Raw genomic sequence first — 15499 nt, forward strand, 5'->3', positions numbered from 1 at the left:
AGCTGTTCACCATTAGCCTTTGCCTCTACAGGTTTTTATACACCACGCTCTTCAGCATTAACTTCTGACACCTTGGTGGAGTCAATAGCTCCATTTTATGAGTAGCAGATTGCAGCAGGGAAAGGAAAGGATGATCTTGTTAGAGATCTACATTGGGTCATATTTTCCCAACGACTGCCCTCCTGCCTGGCCTTAAGTGAGTCACTCACTTTGTGTTGCCTACTGTACATGAGGCTTATCTCCCTCACAGGATAAATGCAGTGATGTCAGTGTAAAACTGAATGAAGATGGTCAGAGTGGACTAGAGATGTGTCCAAGGGCATAAAACCTGATACCACAGCTCTTTCTTAACTTGTGCTCCTTTAGCACCTTGGTGCTTCAGCTCTGCTGTGTAATTACTTAGTGTCACCTTGCCAGTGGCTGTAAAGGAAAGATAGGAATTGTGATGTGAAAAGTAGGACAACCACATTGGCCACGCAAATCAGAGGAAGGGAAACATGCTTAGCAAATCCACTTAAAAAAACCCACCACCAAGCAAACAGAAAACAACCCGCCACGAGAGCAGCTGAAATACAGATTCAGCTTTCATTTCACTTCCCACCCTCCTGATTTCCCTAAAATCCTCATCTGTACAAACCAGATTCATAGTCCAGAGAAAAGCAAATTCTCATGCAAATATAAACAAAGAGCCAGGCCTAATACAAGAGACAGACAGTCCTTTCTCTACTTGTAACAGGACACAGTGAATGACAGCGGGGATCCACCACAGCTGCAGGAGCTCACTGCACACTGAAAATTTTCTGTCTTCATAAAACACGCTACACGATGCAGTGCTTGTGGTATTAGAAGCCAGGACGTGATAAGTCCTCTTTTTTGGAGAAAAAAGGTCTTGCTGGTTGCCAGAAGGGAAAGGGAGCACCAAGATTATTCAAACACAGCAGGTAAAGCTCACGTCCTTGTTAGCAGCACCGCTCCATCATGGGATTCAGCAATGGGACCGACTGCTGAGCAGTGGGGAGGGCTGTCCTGCCACCACCAGCACCACGGGGGCCAGCCTGTCTCTGCGCCAAGCATCTCAGCGAGCAGAGGCAGAAAAAAAAAATATGCAGATGAAGCACTCTCAGCTCTCAGTGCTGTCTTATCTAAAGGAACCGGAAAATGCAGCAGCACACAGATTCACATGGCACAAAATAACCCGCGGCATTCTGGAATCGAGCAGGAACAGACCACGAGGGAGAGATACAGACTGTGCATCCTCAGTAACTTCTGTCCCTGTGGTCTAAGAGCTCACACTCTTGCAGAAAGATAGAAGAGGCAGAAAAAGAGCGCAGCATGGCAAAAGGCCTTTATCCAGATGTGGCTGTTTCCTTGCTTGGCCCCTGCTGCACTATTTATAAATCCTTTGCAAGCCACAGGCTTCTACCCGCTTCTCTCTGGCATGCACGCTTATCAGTTTGTCTCCAAACAGCTTCTTGTGATCACTCTTATTTGGACATCAGACTTTTAGTTCCATCCTGTGCTCATGCATGTTGCTGAATCCACAGCACAGTGTGGAGATGGTGCTCAGTGCCCAGAGCTGCCACCTTCCTCCCATAACGCAGTGCAGTGACCAACCACCCACAGTGTCTCTGGAGACCATGGCTCAGCCCCGTGTGCAAGTGCTCCCTGCACCAGTGGTTCCCAAACACCACTCACTCCTACTTTATCATCTCAAAATCAGACGTGAGAAATACCTTGTGTCATTTTCTCCCTTGTACATGTTCAGAGTCTGCATCTCCGGGTTCAATAACAACAAAATGTGTGTGGGGGATGAAACTGTTTTATAATCATGACAGTCAGAAAATACAACTTCTGTTTTTATGAAAAATTATGCTTGTTTCAAAGCCAATGCCTGCTGAAATGTCTAAACAAAACCCAAGATGAAGCCAAGAGCTCAGCAGCCTGGCCTAAAAATCATGTATTTTGGTCCTAATTATTACATTCTCTGACAGTGTTCTGGGGTCTTGGTGCATCAGAAGAAAATACCAAAATGGAACAGCCTTTATTGTTCCTTGTTACTCAAAGGAAAACACAGAATTGCATTGTAAATAACATCTTGATCTGCTTCGGCATGCTGCTGAACTACATTCAATAGCTTTTTATCTTGTCTCATTTATGTTCAAAGTCCCTACTCTTATCTTTATTACTCTTGAACTTGCGCCCAAGTTCATTCTGCCCTGTCTCTCAAAAAAATTTCCATGGAGAAAAAACACTGCAGAACACCAAGTAGCTCTCAAAGAAAATAAAGCAAAGGGGGTGAGAAGGGAAAACCTGTATATGCAGAGGAGAGGTGACAGGAGGACTCAAGGGCTGTGTGTGTGCTCACATGCCAATATGCTGGGAGTGGGGTGTGGGAGAGGAGAGCCCTTCTCAAAGCAGGTTCAGTTCCAGGAACCAGTTCCTTCTGGAGCAAATGGCAGCGGCCCTTCTCCCTGGGAGGTGGCTCCTATTGCCACCAACCCTTAGTGGCTTGTCCCTTTCTCAATGCCACCCTTACCACAGCATCAGGGAGGAGCTCCCCCCAGGCCGTGCCTCCCAGCTTGCAGGGACAGTGCTGTGACCTGGCCCAGCCAGGGAGCACGTACCACAGCTTGTCTTTCCAGAAGCTGTTTTCTGGTGGGTGCTTTGGTGTTATTCTTCTTGCTGTGTATAGAGAGGTCACAAAGAAAAACCCCAAACCTCTCACTTTGCAGCAGCTGGGGAGTTACTGAAAGCAGGGAACCCCCAACATCCACAGTACCACCACCCACGAGCAGGGAGACTCATCTCACCTACATCAGTCTGAAAAGCTCAGGGCATGTTTCACCCTCACACAGCTCCAACTACAGCCACAAAGCGCACAGACCCTCACAGGGGCAAGCAGTGGCACAGATGCCCTACAAGCACACTCCTTCCTTGTGAATTCCTTCAGCCCCAATTCAGTGGGAAAACCAGACCATGAGCTTTGCTTCAGAGAGGCGGTGGGTTTGCCATGGTGTTACTGGCAAGGGAAGGGAGAGGAGGGGAAAAGGATGCTTGAGTTATTGGTATGATCCAAAGCTCTTCCAACAGCTGTGAGCTTGTTCTTGTCTTAAATATCATCTATGTGCCCCTTCTCCTTCATCCTTAGCCAATGAAATAAGTAATTATTTGTATTCATTTCAGCAGTTCTATCCCACAACCATTCCAACCATTCTTGTGTAAGAGGGGAGACAGCACCCTTTGCCATTCTCCCACCCTTCACCTCTAATCACCAGATCTTTGTTTGCTTTGTCACTCTGGTTTTTCATATTTATGCCTTTTTGTAATGATGCACCAGACGTAGATGCCCTGTGCAAAGGGTGTGGTGATTCATGCTGAGAAATCTTCACTACTTTCTGCATTCCTCTGAGCGAAGCCTGTTCTCAGGAAAGCCAACTGAATACACAGCTGAGGGCTCCAAGGAAGCCCTGCAGAAGCATCGTGGATAGTACAGCCATGTGTAAATAAAGCTTCCAGGACTGGACGGCACATCTCTCCCACCATTTTGATTCAGTGGCCATTTCAGTGTCCACACAAGACCTCCCATCATCCCATAAGAGAAAGGTGGATAAGGAGCCAGCCTAGTGCATTTTACTACATGTTGTCATAGAAATGCCAGAAAATTTCCTGAAATAAAAAGGGGGCTTATTTTAAATGGGTCTCTGTGAAATGCAGAGTTCAAAAAGCACTTGGGATTTTCACAGCAGAGGTTGTCATCAAGCACATCATTTCTGCCTGTTGAGAATACTTAATAAATCGTTTGGTGCTTGACCTTTGTTTCTTTGTTTCCAAAAAATGAGCTGTAGCCAGTTCCCGGGACTGTAAAATACTGTCTCTGGCCTATTACAATGGCTGGAATACTACAGCTACACCAGGTCAGACCATGGACCCATCCAGATGCCTGGGGAAAAGTATAAGAACAGGGCAAATGCAATGATATTTCCCTGACACATTTCTGCAGGTTCCAGCAATTTACGATTTAGCAGCTTCCTAAACCAGAGGCATTACCTCGCATTTAATAACCCTCAAGGGGCATTTCCTTCTTGTTCTGCCTTTTCAAACTTGCAAATGTTTTCATGACCCATACAGGAATGCACCCCACAACGCAGCAACATGAGGTGTAAAAGCAGCACCTCCTTCTGCTTGTGCTGAACCTGCCTTTGGAAAATTCCACTTGATGTGTAGTTCTCACACTGGAAGAAACATTGAGTAACTGCTTTGTGCTCACCATCTCCATTCAACCCCTGATTTTTACAGCACTCTACAATACTACTTCACATTCCCCTTTTTTTTGCCAGACTACATTCTCTGTCTACTCAGATGCTCTTCCTACAGTAGCCATTTCATACTTTTATTAATCTTGCTGCTCTTTTCTACCTTTTCCAGTCGTTTCATTTTAAACAAGGCCACTAAAAATGCACAAAAATATGGGTGCGTTCAGGTGTACACAGCAGCATGATTTCCTAATTCTTTCCCTATAATTCCTAACATACAACTTTGAGCAAATACTCTTGAACACTGTGTTGATATTTTAACATACTCTCATGATCTTGTTTGAGTAGCAATAGCCAACTCAGAGCCTCTTAACCCTGATCCTAACCCGTAATTTCTTCTGTTTGCACTGCCTGATTTTTATCTGTACTAAATTTTATCACCTATTAGATCAGCCAGTCAACCAGCATTTCAAGGTCTTTCTACAAAATCAGCCCTCATTTTATTACCCCAAGTAATCTGGTACCACTGGCAAACTGTCTCATCTCTCTCTACATCTTTTGTGGATCATATGAACATGGTATATCACAGGTCCAAGCACGGATCCTTCTGGGAGTCTGCCAGTTCTCTTCTCTCAAGACCTTTTTCCAATTCCCCATGCATTTTTCTATGCAAAAATGTCCTCTCATTCTGTTCTTTAGGAGCCTTTGCTTATGACTGGAATCACACAAGCCACTTTCCAATTTTATTGAAAAGATTTAGACCTCACTGTGGAACACAGCCACTGCTTTCCCCTCCTCTTCTGCATTTTGCTACCCTGGTACTGCTTGTGAATTTCCTCATTCTTTTCACAACCTTCTTTGTGCTTTTATTAAAAATCTCTTTTAAAAGGACATTTTTTGGTTTTCTCTGGATATGGAATGTGGTCATCCCAAAACTACTGTGAATTACTCAAACTGGGGTTGGTCTTGTTTCCAGAGCAATTCCTTGTTTGTGAGCAGGGGCTCATTACAGAAAGATGCTGTTTGAGTAGAAATTCCTTCTGTCTAGAGGCAACTGACACTGCATTTGTGCCAGCATGTTTCCCCTGATATGCTCCAATTAGTCTTCATTAATTAATTGCTAAAATCTAGGACATTCTTCTCCAGCCTAGCTGTTGCCACCAGGACATCCATCTATGGCCTTAGGACTCACACCCTCAATTTATAATCTATAACAAAGCTGAATTCATTTTGTAAACAGGTGATTCCTGGAAGTTTAAACACGCTAGAAAGTATTATCTTGTGCCTCTCCTTTAAGCTGGCCTTTTCCTTACCGCATTCTGTCTGGAGCATAGCACCTAGCTCTACAAACTCCAAATATTTCATTCTCTCAAATGAAAAAAAAAAAAACACAAACTTGAGCTTTTTTTCAAACATTATTCCCATAAAACAAATTGCAGACAAAGTTTTAGGCTTTTTGAAAACTCAAATATGTTTCATTTTAGTGAATTTCCAAGAAGAAACACAGTTTCTCAGAAGGAATTATGATTTTTAAGAATTGTGTAAAATGGGTACTGTTCTTGAGCTCTGCTGTGCCTTTAGCACCCACCTCATTATGGTCTTTTGAGAAACATCAGCCTTGGGGAGCTCTGAATAGAAATTTTCAGAGCAGAATTAAGAAAACAGCTGTTCCACTTACGCAAAGAGGCTGCTCAAGTCTCTCAGTATATATTGCAAAATCTTCCCCTTTTGCATTAGGCTGAGAATCACCTATGTTACCATACGGAGCCATTATCTTTACTCCTTTGTTTCCTTTACACATTCTAGCTTTACTTCAATTTTCTGCTTGCCTTTTCCATACATGGAAAAGTTAAAAACAAACAAAAAACAGACACAGAAGAAAGTCCTAACAAGGACAACTTTGCTGCAGGAAGCTTAAATTACAACTGAAACCAAGAACAAAGCCCTAATCGTGTGCTTCCCTTAGCCTGCCACCCTGCAAGCAGATAATTTAAAATTATATGGGGGGGGAAAAAAAAAAAACAAAAACAACACACACACGGTTTTCTGAAACTACATTTTCTTTCCTTTAAAGGGAAAAAACCCCACCACACGCTGCGTTGGAATCTCACTGTAAGTACAGGTTTGTAGCCGCATTGACCCGGGCTGTGCATCTTTGCTCTGGTGACTCAAGGCAGAAGCATCACAAGTCTCCTGCAAGACTCCCTGGGGTGGCTCAGAGGATGTAAAGGCCAGGCCGGGATTAAAGCTGGCATGATGCACAGCGAGGGGACCCAGCGCCGTGCACAGCATAAAACAAGGCTTTTGGCAGGCACTCTGAAGGGGAATTGTTGCTTTCCCAGCATTCTGGCATATTCTTTCCAACAAGCTCATGTACCATAGTCCGGATGTACCTTTCTTTTGGGTGCACAGCCCCGGGGAGTTCAGGGACAAGAATAAAGACAGCTCTTCTATACTCAGTTGTGATGTAAGAAGACAAGGTCCTCTCTGCCTCCTTGGAGCAGAAAGCTGGGGTAAACTGCCTCAACGCTGCCAAAGCCCCGGGCAGCTTCACCTTTCCCATATGAACCACTGCCAGAAACAAAGCTGTGCACTCACCTTAGGGATTTTGGCAAATCGCCCCACTCGGGTATCTCGGATGCTGGTGATATCCAAAATTTCCATTTCCTACAACGGAATAAGGACAAGGAAGATTAGGAGAGCCAAAGGAGGAAGGAAAGAAATCCATTGCTGAGCCCCCAGAAGCTGCAAAGCAGGTCTCAGCCAGCACGCTTCCCTGGGGAAGAGCTCTCCCAGCAGGACCAGTGCAGGCAGGGAAACATCGGCTGCTGGTGTGCCGCCCTGGCAGGCTGGCTAGCGTGGTGCTGGTGGTCTGCAGCACCATACAGGTTTATACAGGGAATCTCTACCCCAGTTACAGTCCACATGTCAATACAACCCAGAGTCTCCCATCACTGCTGCTCTCGGCCTGAATTAGTGCCTTTGAGACAGAGCAGCTGCGCTGGAAGGCAGACAGGACCACCTCTCCCCACGTCACTCCCAGCAGACCTTCACCTAATCTGGTCTGAAGCAATTCCCATAAGGACGTTCCACAGCCTTCCCTAGGTAGCCTGCTCCACGTCCTCACCACTGCCTAGTTGTCATGTTTATTTTGTTTGTTCTTTTAATATCCAACCTGAATTTCCTTCCTCTGTTGCTAATTGGTCTGCTCACCATGGGTCTGGAGGATAAATTATACTTGCTGTAGCAGATAATGTTATTTTCCAAGATCACAATAAGGAACAACATGGATACATGTCTTCTGGCTGTATCCCCATTTTATTGTCAAACGGGATGGAAGTTTTACTCCTGATCCCACTCCTTTCTGAATCCCTAGGGCAAAAGCGGTGCAGCTTTTCTTCCTTGCTGTTCATGACAAGTAGATCTTAACAGGAGTCAGCCAGTGATGAATAAGCCACACAAATTCAACAAACTACTGACCACACCATGCTCTATCAGCCCACATCTTGCCCCTAGCCACTGTGCTCCTGCCAGCGTGCCCCAGCTCCCTCTGACAGCCAGCATTTGCCCACCACCCTCGCTAGCTCACACTGTCTGCAGATTCCCTCAGAGAATAGGAAAGATGCCAGACAAGCACTTCCCCAAGGATGTAAAACATTCTGTTGCTCCACTGCGGCTCTCAAATTTGTTCACAGTTTATTTTAGGTGTTAATCAATGGCATTTTCCAGGAACATGAGACCCCCTCCAGTCTGGGTTTCCTCATGTCAGCTCTGCTTCCTTACCCCAGCGCCTTTCCCAGGTAGTTAAATCCCTCATACCACTAACCCAGTGAAACACCTCACGTTTAGGGGTGGTAACAGCTCCCCTTGCCCCATTCTCTGCACTACTCTAGAGCTACCACTTCTTCATGCTGTCTGCTGGAGCCCTTACAGCAAAAATTCTACTGCCAGGAGTGGACCTTGAAAGGGGAATGAGCGTGACATACAGCTAAAAGGAGAGCACACCTTCGAGAGGGATGTGACTGCCCCCAGCCCTGTGACACTGTTCTCAGAGGACACGGCTGTGTGGCACAATCTTCTGAGAAGGCAGAGCTCACCAACACACACCAGGTCTCCCGGCCAGGGTGCTGCATGGGACGCCTGTGTCTGTCTCTTTATCTACCATGCCTCTTCAGCATGTAGGTCACAAGGAGGAAGTAGAGCTGAACCACAGCTCTGCTCTGGAAAGCAGAAGTAAGCCCAGCCTTCCACCTCCAGTCAGCCAGATCTCTCCACCCCTTGCTGTTACTCGGTAGCAAGGAACTGAATTCTTTTTCCTAAATTTGTTGCCTCTCCCTGTCTCCCAACAGTCAGCATCCTGTGGGTTACCTCCAGCAGCACACACCCACCTCGGCTTGAGAGGAGCACAACTCACTCTCCAGACTTCATGTAGTCTCTACATCATTAAGGCCACTAGTTGGGGTTTTTTTAATTAAATTTTCTAAAACCCCAACAAGTCAGTTAATTACAGCACAGGCTGCACATGAGTTACACATTAGTTGAAACTGAATACATCTAGCCATTTCCTTTCCAGCTGCACCACTGCACTGGCTGGAAGAATCCTTCAGCACGCTGGCTAATGGGGCATCAGTACTGCTGTTCTCCAAGCAGCCCTCTGAAGCACATCTGACCAACTTCACAGGTATAATATCCCAGCATGACAAGCACAAAAAGGCCACGCTCATCTCTCTGGCATGTTTGCAGCTTAACTTCCTGCTCTTTTCTGAAGACAGACAAATCTGCCATTGAATAAGCACAAGGCTCCCAGGTCCTTTGTGAGGGAGTTCCTGCCAAGTGGAATGAGTGTGGTAGTTTGCTCCTGAGCACAGAACTTGTGCACTTATGGTGTTTTCATCTTGCATAAACTTGAACTGACTATTTGGAGTCCAGGCTGTGAAATCTTAGCACTTACCTTGTTCTGATCAGTCCAGTATAAGTAAAAGCCCTTTGGATCCACTCGAAGAATCACAGGAGAAGCACTTGCTGTTTCCTGACAAAAAACGCACAACCCAACAACAAAAATAAACAAACAAAAAACAGAAGAAAGAAGGTTAGCACCATACATGACTTAGAGAACCCATCATGGGACATAAGGCTCCCAGTTCAAATATAGATCCAGTGAGGTGAATCATCCTCTGTGACTTATGGAAAGGAATCAGACAATTCTAGTACATCTCCAGAGTAATACTATGGGGCGCTGGAAGCTGATCTCTGCTGAAGCCCGAGTCCCACCTAACACTATGCATTTAGCTAGAACTCCTCTCTTGGAGCTTTCTATACGATGAATTAAGAGAAGAAAGTACCTGTAGGTGCAGTTGCTGCATGTGAACTGCCCCCCCTCCAAGGTACCTGCTTCCTTCTCCAAGCTCCAAAAGTCACCCAGGCCAAGTAGAGCCAACATCTACCCACGGCAGCTGCCACCGAGGTGCTCACACTCATCACTTGGGCTCTCTTTCAGAGAAGGGGCCTGGTAAGGAAGGGTTCAAGGAGGGGTCCAGCTAATACAGCAGATTAATCTGCTTTAGGTAGCGATTCTTAAACTCCATGGACTAGCTGTGCACAGACTGTAAGAAGCAGCAGCTATTTAAACACCCACACTACAGGCACAAAATTAGATTAAATTATTCAGGGCTGATCCTGAACCCCATACAAAAGGGAAGCCCTTCAGATCAGAATCAAGGCATATGCTACAGAGGAGACAGGATGCTTTGAGGCTGTGTACTTCGCCTCTGAATAATTACACAGCTTCTGCATGTTCAGTTAAAGACAACTTCACTGACATTTTCAAGAGAACATCCATTCCCCTCTCATGGGCAAGCCTGTGCTAAGAGATGAATTAGCATGAGCTCTTTGGAGACAGAGATAAAGGATGCCTGGTGCCTCTGCCAGGGTCCCCACCCATTTGCTCATTCAGTCAAGATGACTCCTCACCGTGTTTGACCTCTGGTGCCACAGAAGACAGCATCATAAGATCTATCAGCCATTTCTAGGAAGGCTTCATATTCAATTCAGGAAGCTGAAATACCCAGCTACAGAGATGAAACCCATAATGGAACTTGGAAATTGTATTTGTCACTTGGCCTTGGGTTCTTCAGTTTGTTAGTGAGCTCATACCTCAGCACATCTGTACTTCCAGAGACCACCACTTCCAGGTTCAGTATTCTTCATTACAGTAAGCTGCTCATGCCCCAGTCCATCATATGTTCTCCTTTCACTCCCTGTCCTCCTCATGCTGTGCTCAGGACAACGCTGATCTGCACAGCACAATGCCCACGTTCCCAGAGCTCCTGGTTAGCTCCCCGAACTCATGGCCACGAGCCATGAAGAGCAGAAGAGGCATTGTGGTACTACTGAGGATTGCACCGTGTTTCTAGATTAACCTTATCTCCTATGAAGCAGCTTTCTTGAAAGCAAGCGGAGGCTGCAGTAAGGCTGCTGACAGCTGCCCTCCTGATTGGGGACATGGACAGCTGGGGGGTGCAGGCAGACTTTCCTATGGGGTGACTCCCAGCACCAAAGGAAACAGTGAATTCTACAGAAGATGGTCTGGCCGCCAAACAGGCTGCTGCTCACACTGTGGAGTTCTACTCTAGAGCAGAAAGCAAGCACTGTCTGGTAAAATCCTGTATTCCATAACCTTTAACATTTTTGCTTCTACTACAACAGCTAAGAGTCAGCATAGAGCCAAAACCACATACATCTGCTCCGTTTAAGAGGTCAGCTACTACACTGTGCCCCACCTTACGTTTTGAAAGGGCCCCCAAGTTGGTTCTTGAAACAAACCATGTAGTAGGACTTTACCACTTCAGTGTGCCTGGCAGCCCCAGCTTGCTAAACAAAACACAGATGACTTGCTCCGTACCCCAGGATGTTGCAGCTAACTCAGAGATCCTACTGCACTCTCGTCTAGAGAACACATTACAAGTGCTGGGCATGTTGAGACACCACAGAAAATGTGTGGGTTTGCTTTTCTCAAGAAACAGTTGGATACAGCAAAGGCTCTAGTCCAGTCCCAGACTGCACAGAGGGATGCAAGGAGCCACTCTGATCTACCTTCAGTCCTTTGCCTCAGCTATTGTGGAAGGAGCTCAAAACTGTTACCAACAGCACAGCCAGGTCAATTCAAAGAGTGAACAAAATACCCCACAGGCCCATGACCTCTAAAGAGCAGCAATCTGGCAGCCTGGGGCTCCTGCGATCATCCTTTGCAGCCTGCTCTAAGTGTGGAGTGGGAAAGTGTGAGGAGATGGAGCAACGTGACCAGAACAGCCCACCTGTGGAGGCAGCTTTCATTATTGGTGGAGGACAAATCTGTAAACTACTTAGTAATTAGAGGTAACCTTTTAGGAATGTTTACAAATCTGTAAACCTTAGGGGAAAATCCACACAGGACTTGAACTCCCCAACTCCTACAGTTACTGGCATCAAATAAACACTTGGGGGGTCTTGGCAGCCCAGCTTGACTCACCCTGGGTTTCAAGGGAACCTAATCCCAGTGAGGTTCTTAACAGCTTCAAGTTTTTGGGAAAGTAGTCCTCAAGGACTGAGCATTGAAAAATCAGCAGCAATTTTGCCAAGTTTGGCTACTGTTACTCTCAAACCAATTCCCTGCTCAAAGTCAATCCAGCCCCAGGTGCATTCTGCAGGCAGTAGCACCACAGGAAAGAAAGGGAAGGCTGTGCTTTCCACTGTACCCTGGTGTCATCCTCCTGTTTGTGTACAGTGGAATAACCACTGGCGATATTCAAGCCTGCCTTCCTTAGCACCCATCCTTTGTCAGCTGCATTTCACATTGCTCTCATTTCTCAGCACCGCTGGACCACCCCTGCTTATGCTGCACACAAGCGATCTCCCCCGCACGCGCTGCCTTGGGACTCAGAACTCTATTCCAGCTTTACGCCCACAAAAGTAAGCGCTAATCCCTCCTGCGCTGCTGCTGGAGGCTCCTTCTAATGCGCCTCATTTGCAATACCACATCAAATGTTTTCCCCAGATCTTGGTGAATAATCATAACCCGGCCTGCCCCCTCTTTTAGCAACATTCATGCTCAGTAGCAAACTATTCATACTCCAGACAAAATGGATGGGCAGCTGCTGTCCTCTTGCTTGTGGGAAATACTCCTTCGCCTTCTTAGAAAGGGGGACTACTACATTCAAATTAACTTCTCCTCTTCTGCTGTTCCACACTTTCTTCCCCTCACAATGAAAGGCAAACAGTGACTGGAAACCAGATCTTTTGAAGATACAAGAGGATGCTGAGTTGGAGAAGCAGCAGCTTTTTGCAACACCCTCCATGGTTAAAGCACAGGGCCCCCACACACTTGGTAGCCACAAGCTGGGCTGTTGAGGGAGGACACAGCTCACCCGGAGCCACTCCAGCACCAGGGCCATTAAGAGGAAGCAACTTGGAGCCTGATTTCCTCTATATCTGCAAAGCATGGAGAGTCCATCAGCTCTGGAGTAAATCCTACCCCCCACGCTCCTCCAGGCAGTCTGAATGCAGCATGTGCCCCTCACCCCAAGGAGACCCCCAGCAGCAAGCACCTTCCTGTGGGCTGGTTCACACACACAGACAGAACCCTGGGGTCCTACACCAGGGAATCTGTGCACACAGACCATTTACTTCCATCCTCCACAAGAACGAGAGGTGCAGAAGCCACATCACCAGCCTCTGACACATCCCTCAGCTCTGTTCTTCAGTTCACTCTCCCCATCCAGACATCCCTACTCTCAGGTGCAACACACAGCTCCCAGCCTCCCCTCAAAACTTGCCACCACATGTACAATCTAGTGAAGCAAAAAACCCCGTACTCACATCATCCCACTTGATGAAGCGCTCACCCTTGGAGAGATACTCCTTCACCTCCGGGGGCTGCAGGACAGGCGTAAGCACTGACATTCTGTCCCACAGATGTGCTCCTCAGCCACCAGAAGCAAAAGCAGCTGCAGTTTGCTCCTCCTTGGCCCCCTCTCCTCTATCTCTGCCTCTCACATGGCAGGGCGCTCTGCCATGGCCACTGTTGGCATCAGAAAGCAAACAGCCTCTTATATCCCAGCCAAATTTAGGAGGGGCAGGGGCAGGCAGATGAGGACTGATGAATCTGCATTGTAAATCAACGGCTCTCCAAGCCTGCACGCAGAGCTCAGCCCAAGGTCACCCAGAGGAAAGCTTGTGATGGGTTGGGATGCCCGCGTGGGCAGTCATGCACGCACACTGGCTCTCCAGGAGGGACCTACTCCTCAGAGTTGTACTTGAAGCACACAGTTTGTAGCGCTTCCGTAACTGAACTTCCTTAAATGTTCTCTTTGACGAAGTGCAGGCATTGCCAGACAACACTCAAACTATTTCAGCAGATGTGGTTACGGAACAGCTTAGGCTTCGGCTACAAGTAGACTGCCCCCTTCATGCGACAGACCAAATATCACCTAAAATAAACTTACTCTTAGCTCTGTAAAGACTCCACTTCTGGGGCCATTTGCTGCACTGTCCAGTCTAACTTTTTTCCTTTCTCTTATGGGTTCTTCTGAATGTCAACCTGAAAAGCGAGACAGACCAACAGAGCAGATGTAAATTCCACAGACAGATGAAATAAAACATTCACAAGAGTCCCTGGGAGCTGTAATATTCTCCAGATTCACTTGGGTCTGCTGCAAATACTGTGGGAACACAGAATGGGTGAGGTGTGTAAGGTGGGGATTATAATGATGAAGCTGCAGGGAAGTGACAGGAGGCTGGATAGAACATTAATGGCAAAGAGGGCAAAACCAAGCCCCTGCTCCTGACCTTGGAACAAAGGAATTCCATGTGGACCGTGGAGAAGAGGAGCTCTGGTGGCAGATGTGCACTGGCTAAGCAGGAGGAGAGTTGCTTGTGAGAAGGGCTGACAGGGGAAAGGTGAATTTTAGTCAAGGCAGAACCCCACAGCAGTGGCAGTAACTGTGCGACACTTGCTGTAACAGGATTCCCAGCCACATGGTGAGGTTTCACCTCTGTTGTCTCCTGTGAAAGTCAAGGTGTGGCACCTTCCATTGCTCAGGAGGGACAAGATACTGTCAAAAGTGGTGCAGATTCTGAGAAGGGTGGACAAAAACTCCCAGTGTGCAAAGCGAGTCAGCAGCATGTTTTGCTGCTGCTTTCCCAGCCCCGACTTACCCAGTTTGGTGAGGCCAGCACTTTGCAGCAGACTGGGCAGCCGGGGGAAGGCCGACTGAAGGAATCCTAAGGGCATTCTCAGATGTTGGTGCCATGAGGCAGGAGAGATTAAGTGCACCTATAACAAGAGCTCTACCTGTAAAAAAACAAAGATGGCAGCAATTATCAGAGACACGCCTGCTGCAGAAACAGAGAACCCTGAACAAACCTAACACCCTTTGTACATTTCTTTTGTGGGGTTATCTGCCTGACAAACTGGGAACAAGAGAGTTTCTACATTTCTAGCTACCATCGAGTTTTCTGCATTTACCAACACATTTTGCAAGGCACCATGCCTTCCAAGAACTGGCTATCCAAACGAAGGCTGTTAGCTCTACTTTATTAGGGCAAGGAACTGAGGTGGCTTACCCATAGCTGTGGTTGCTTGGTATCAGGACTGAAATGAGAGACAGGGGAATCCATCGCCTCCAGTCCCATAACCAAGCCACACTCATGGTATTAAGCTTTGTTTGCATATGTGTCAAAGTGACACGTGCTTCTCAGGCAGCCAGCTGACAGAGCATGGGGGTACTCCAGGCCTGGCCAAGACACGCCCCTCAGAACACTGTTACTCTCAAGTAGCAAAGCAACAGATGATGGTGTCTGCCCAGATCTCATGGGCCAAGCTGGAAGCACCCAGGGATGTCAGCAACAGCCTGGGATTTGGCACAAATGAAATACCAAGGGCTGCTGGACAGGTTTTGTTCTCTGCACTCTTCCTGTAAGCGGTTTAGGAATAGACCCCAAGGCCCAGCTACATATAGAGAAAGTCCACAGGAGGCTGCAGTGAGGAGTGAAAGTTCCCCCCCCCCCAACCTGATACCTTCTGCAAGGCCAGAGCAGTTTCAGGGCTGCTTAACTTTGACTTAAGGAGCAGCTGTGAAAAGGATAAAGAGCATCGACCTTGCTCAGAAGTGCTACAGCCCTCCTGTCCTCTGCAACACTGGAAGAACTAAAGAGAAGCCTTGGAGGTCACAGCTGTGGAGAAGGGAAAGGTGGGATGAGCTCTGGTACTG

At 47.1% G+C, this 15499-nt stretch overlaps 1 protein-coding gene across 2 annotated transcripts in view; it reads right to left on the bottom strand.

Moving 5' to 3' along the window:
• PLCB2 (phospholipase C beta 2) overlaps positions 1-13389 on the bottom strand; it is a 47548-nt gene extending 34159 nt beyond the window's left edge. Inside the window, exons 1-3 of one of the 2 annotated variants that reach the window (XR_012634516.1) lie at positions 13107-13389; positions 9205-9282; positions 6852-6920 (exon numbers count right to left, since the gene is read on the bottom strand). Coding sequence is in view for 1 of the 2 variants with exons in the window: in XM_074917844.1 (XP_074773945.1) it covers positions 6852-6920; positions 9205-9282; positions 13107-13190 (231 nt within the window). In the remaining variant the exon portion in view is untranslated. The remainder of the gene's footprint in view (positions 1-6851; positions 6921-9204; positions 9283-13106) is intronic. The other variant, XM_074917844.1, reaches the window with a different exon arrangement.
• Between the last annotated feature and the right edge of the window lie 2110 nt (positions 13390-15499).

The sequence above is a fragment of the Athene noctua genome, chromosome 14 (genome assembly GCF_965140245.1).
Source record: "Athene noctua chromosome 14, bAthNoc1.hap1.1, whole genome shotgun sequence".
Taxonomy (NCBI): domain Eukaryota; kingdom Metazoa; phylum Chordata; class Aves; order Strigiformes; family Strigidae; genus Athene; species Athene noctua.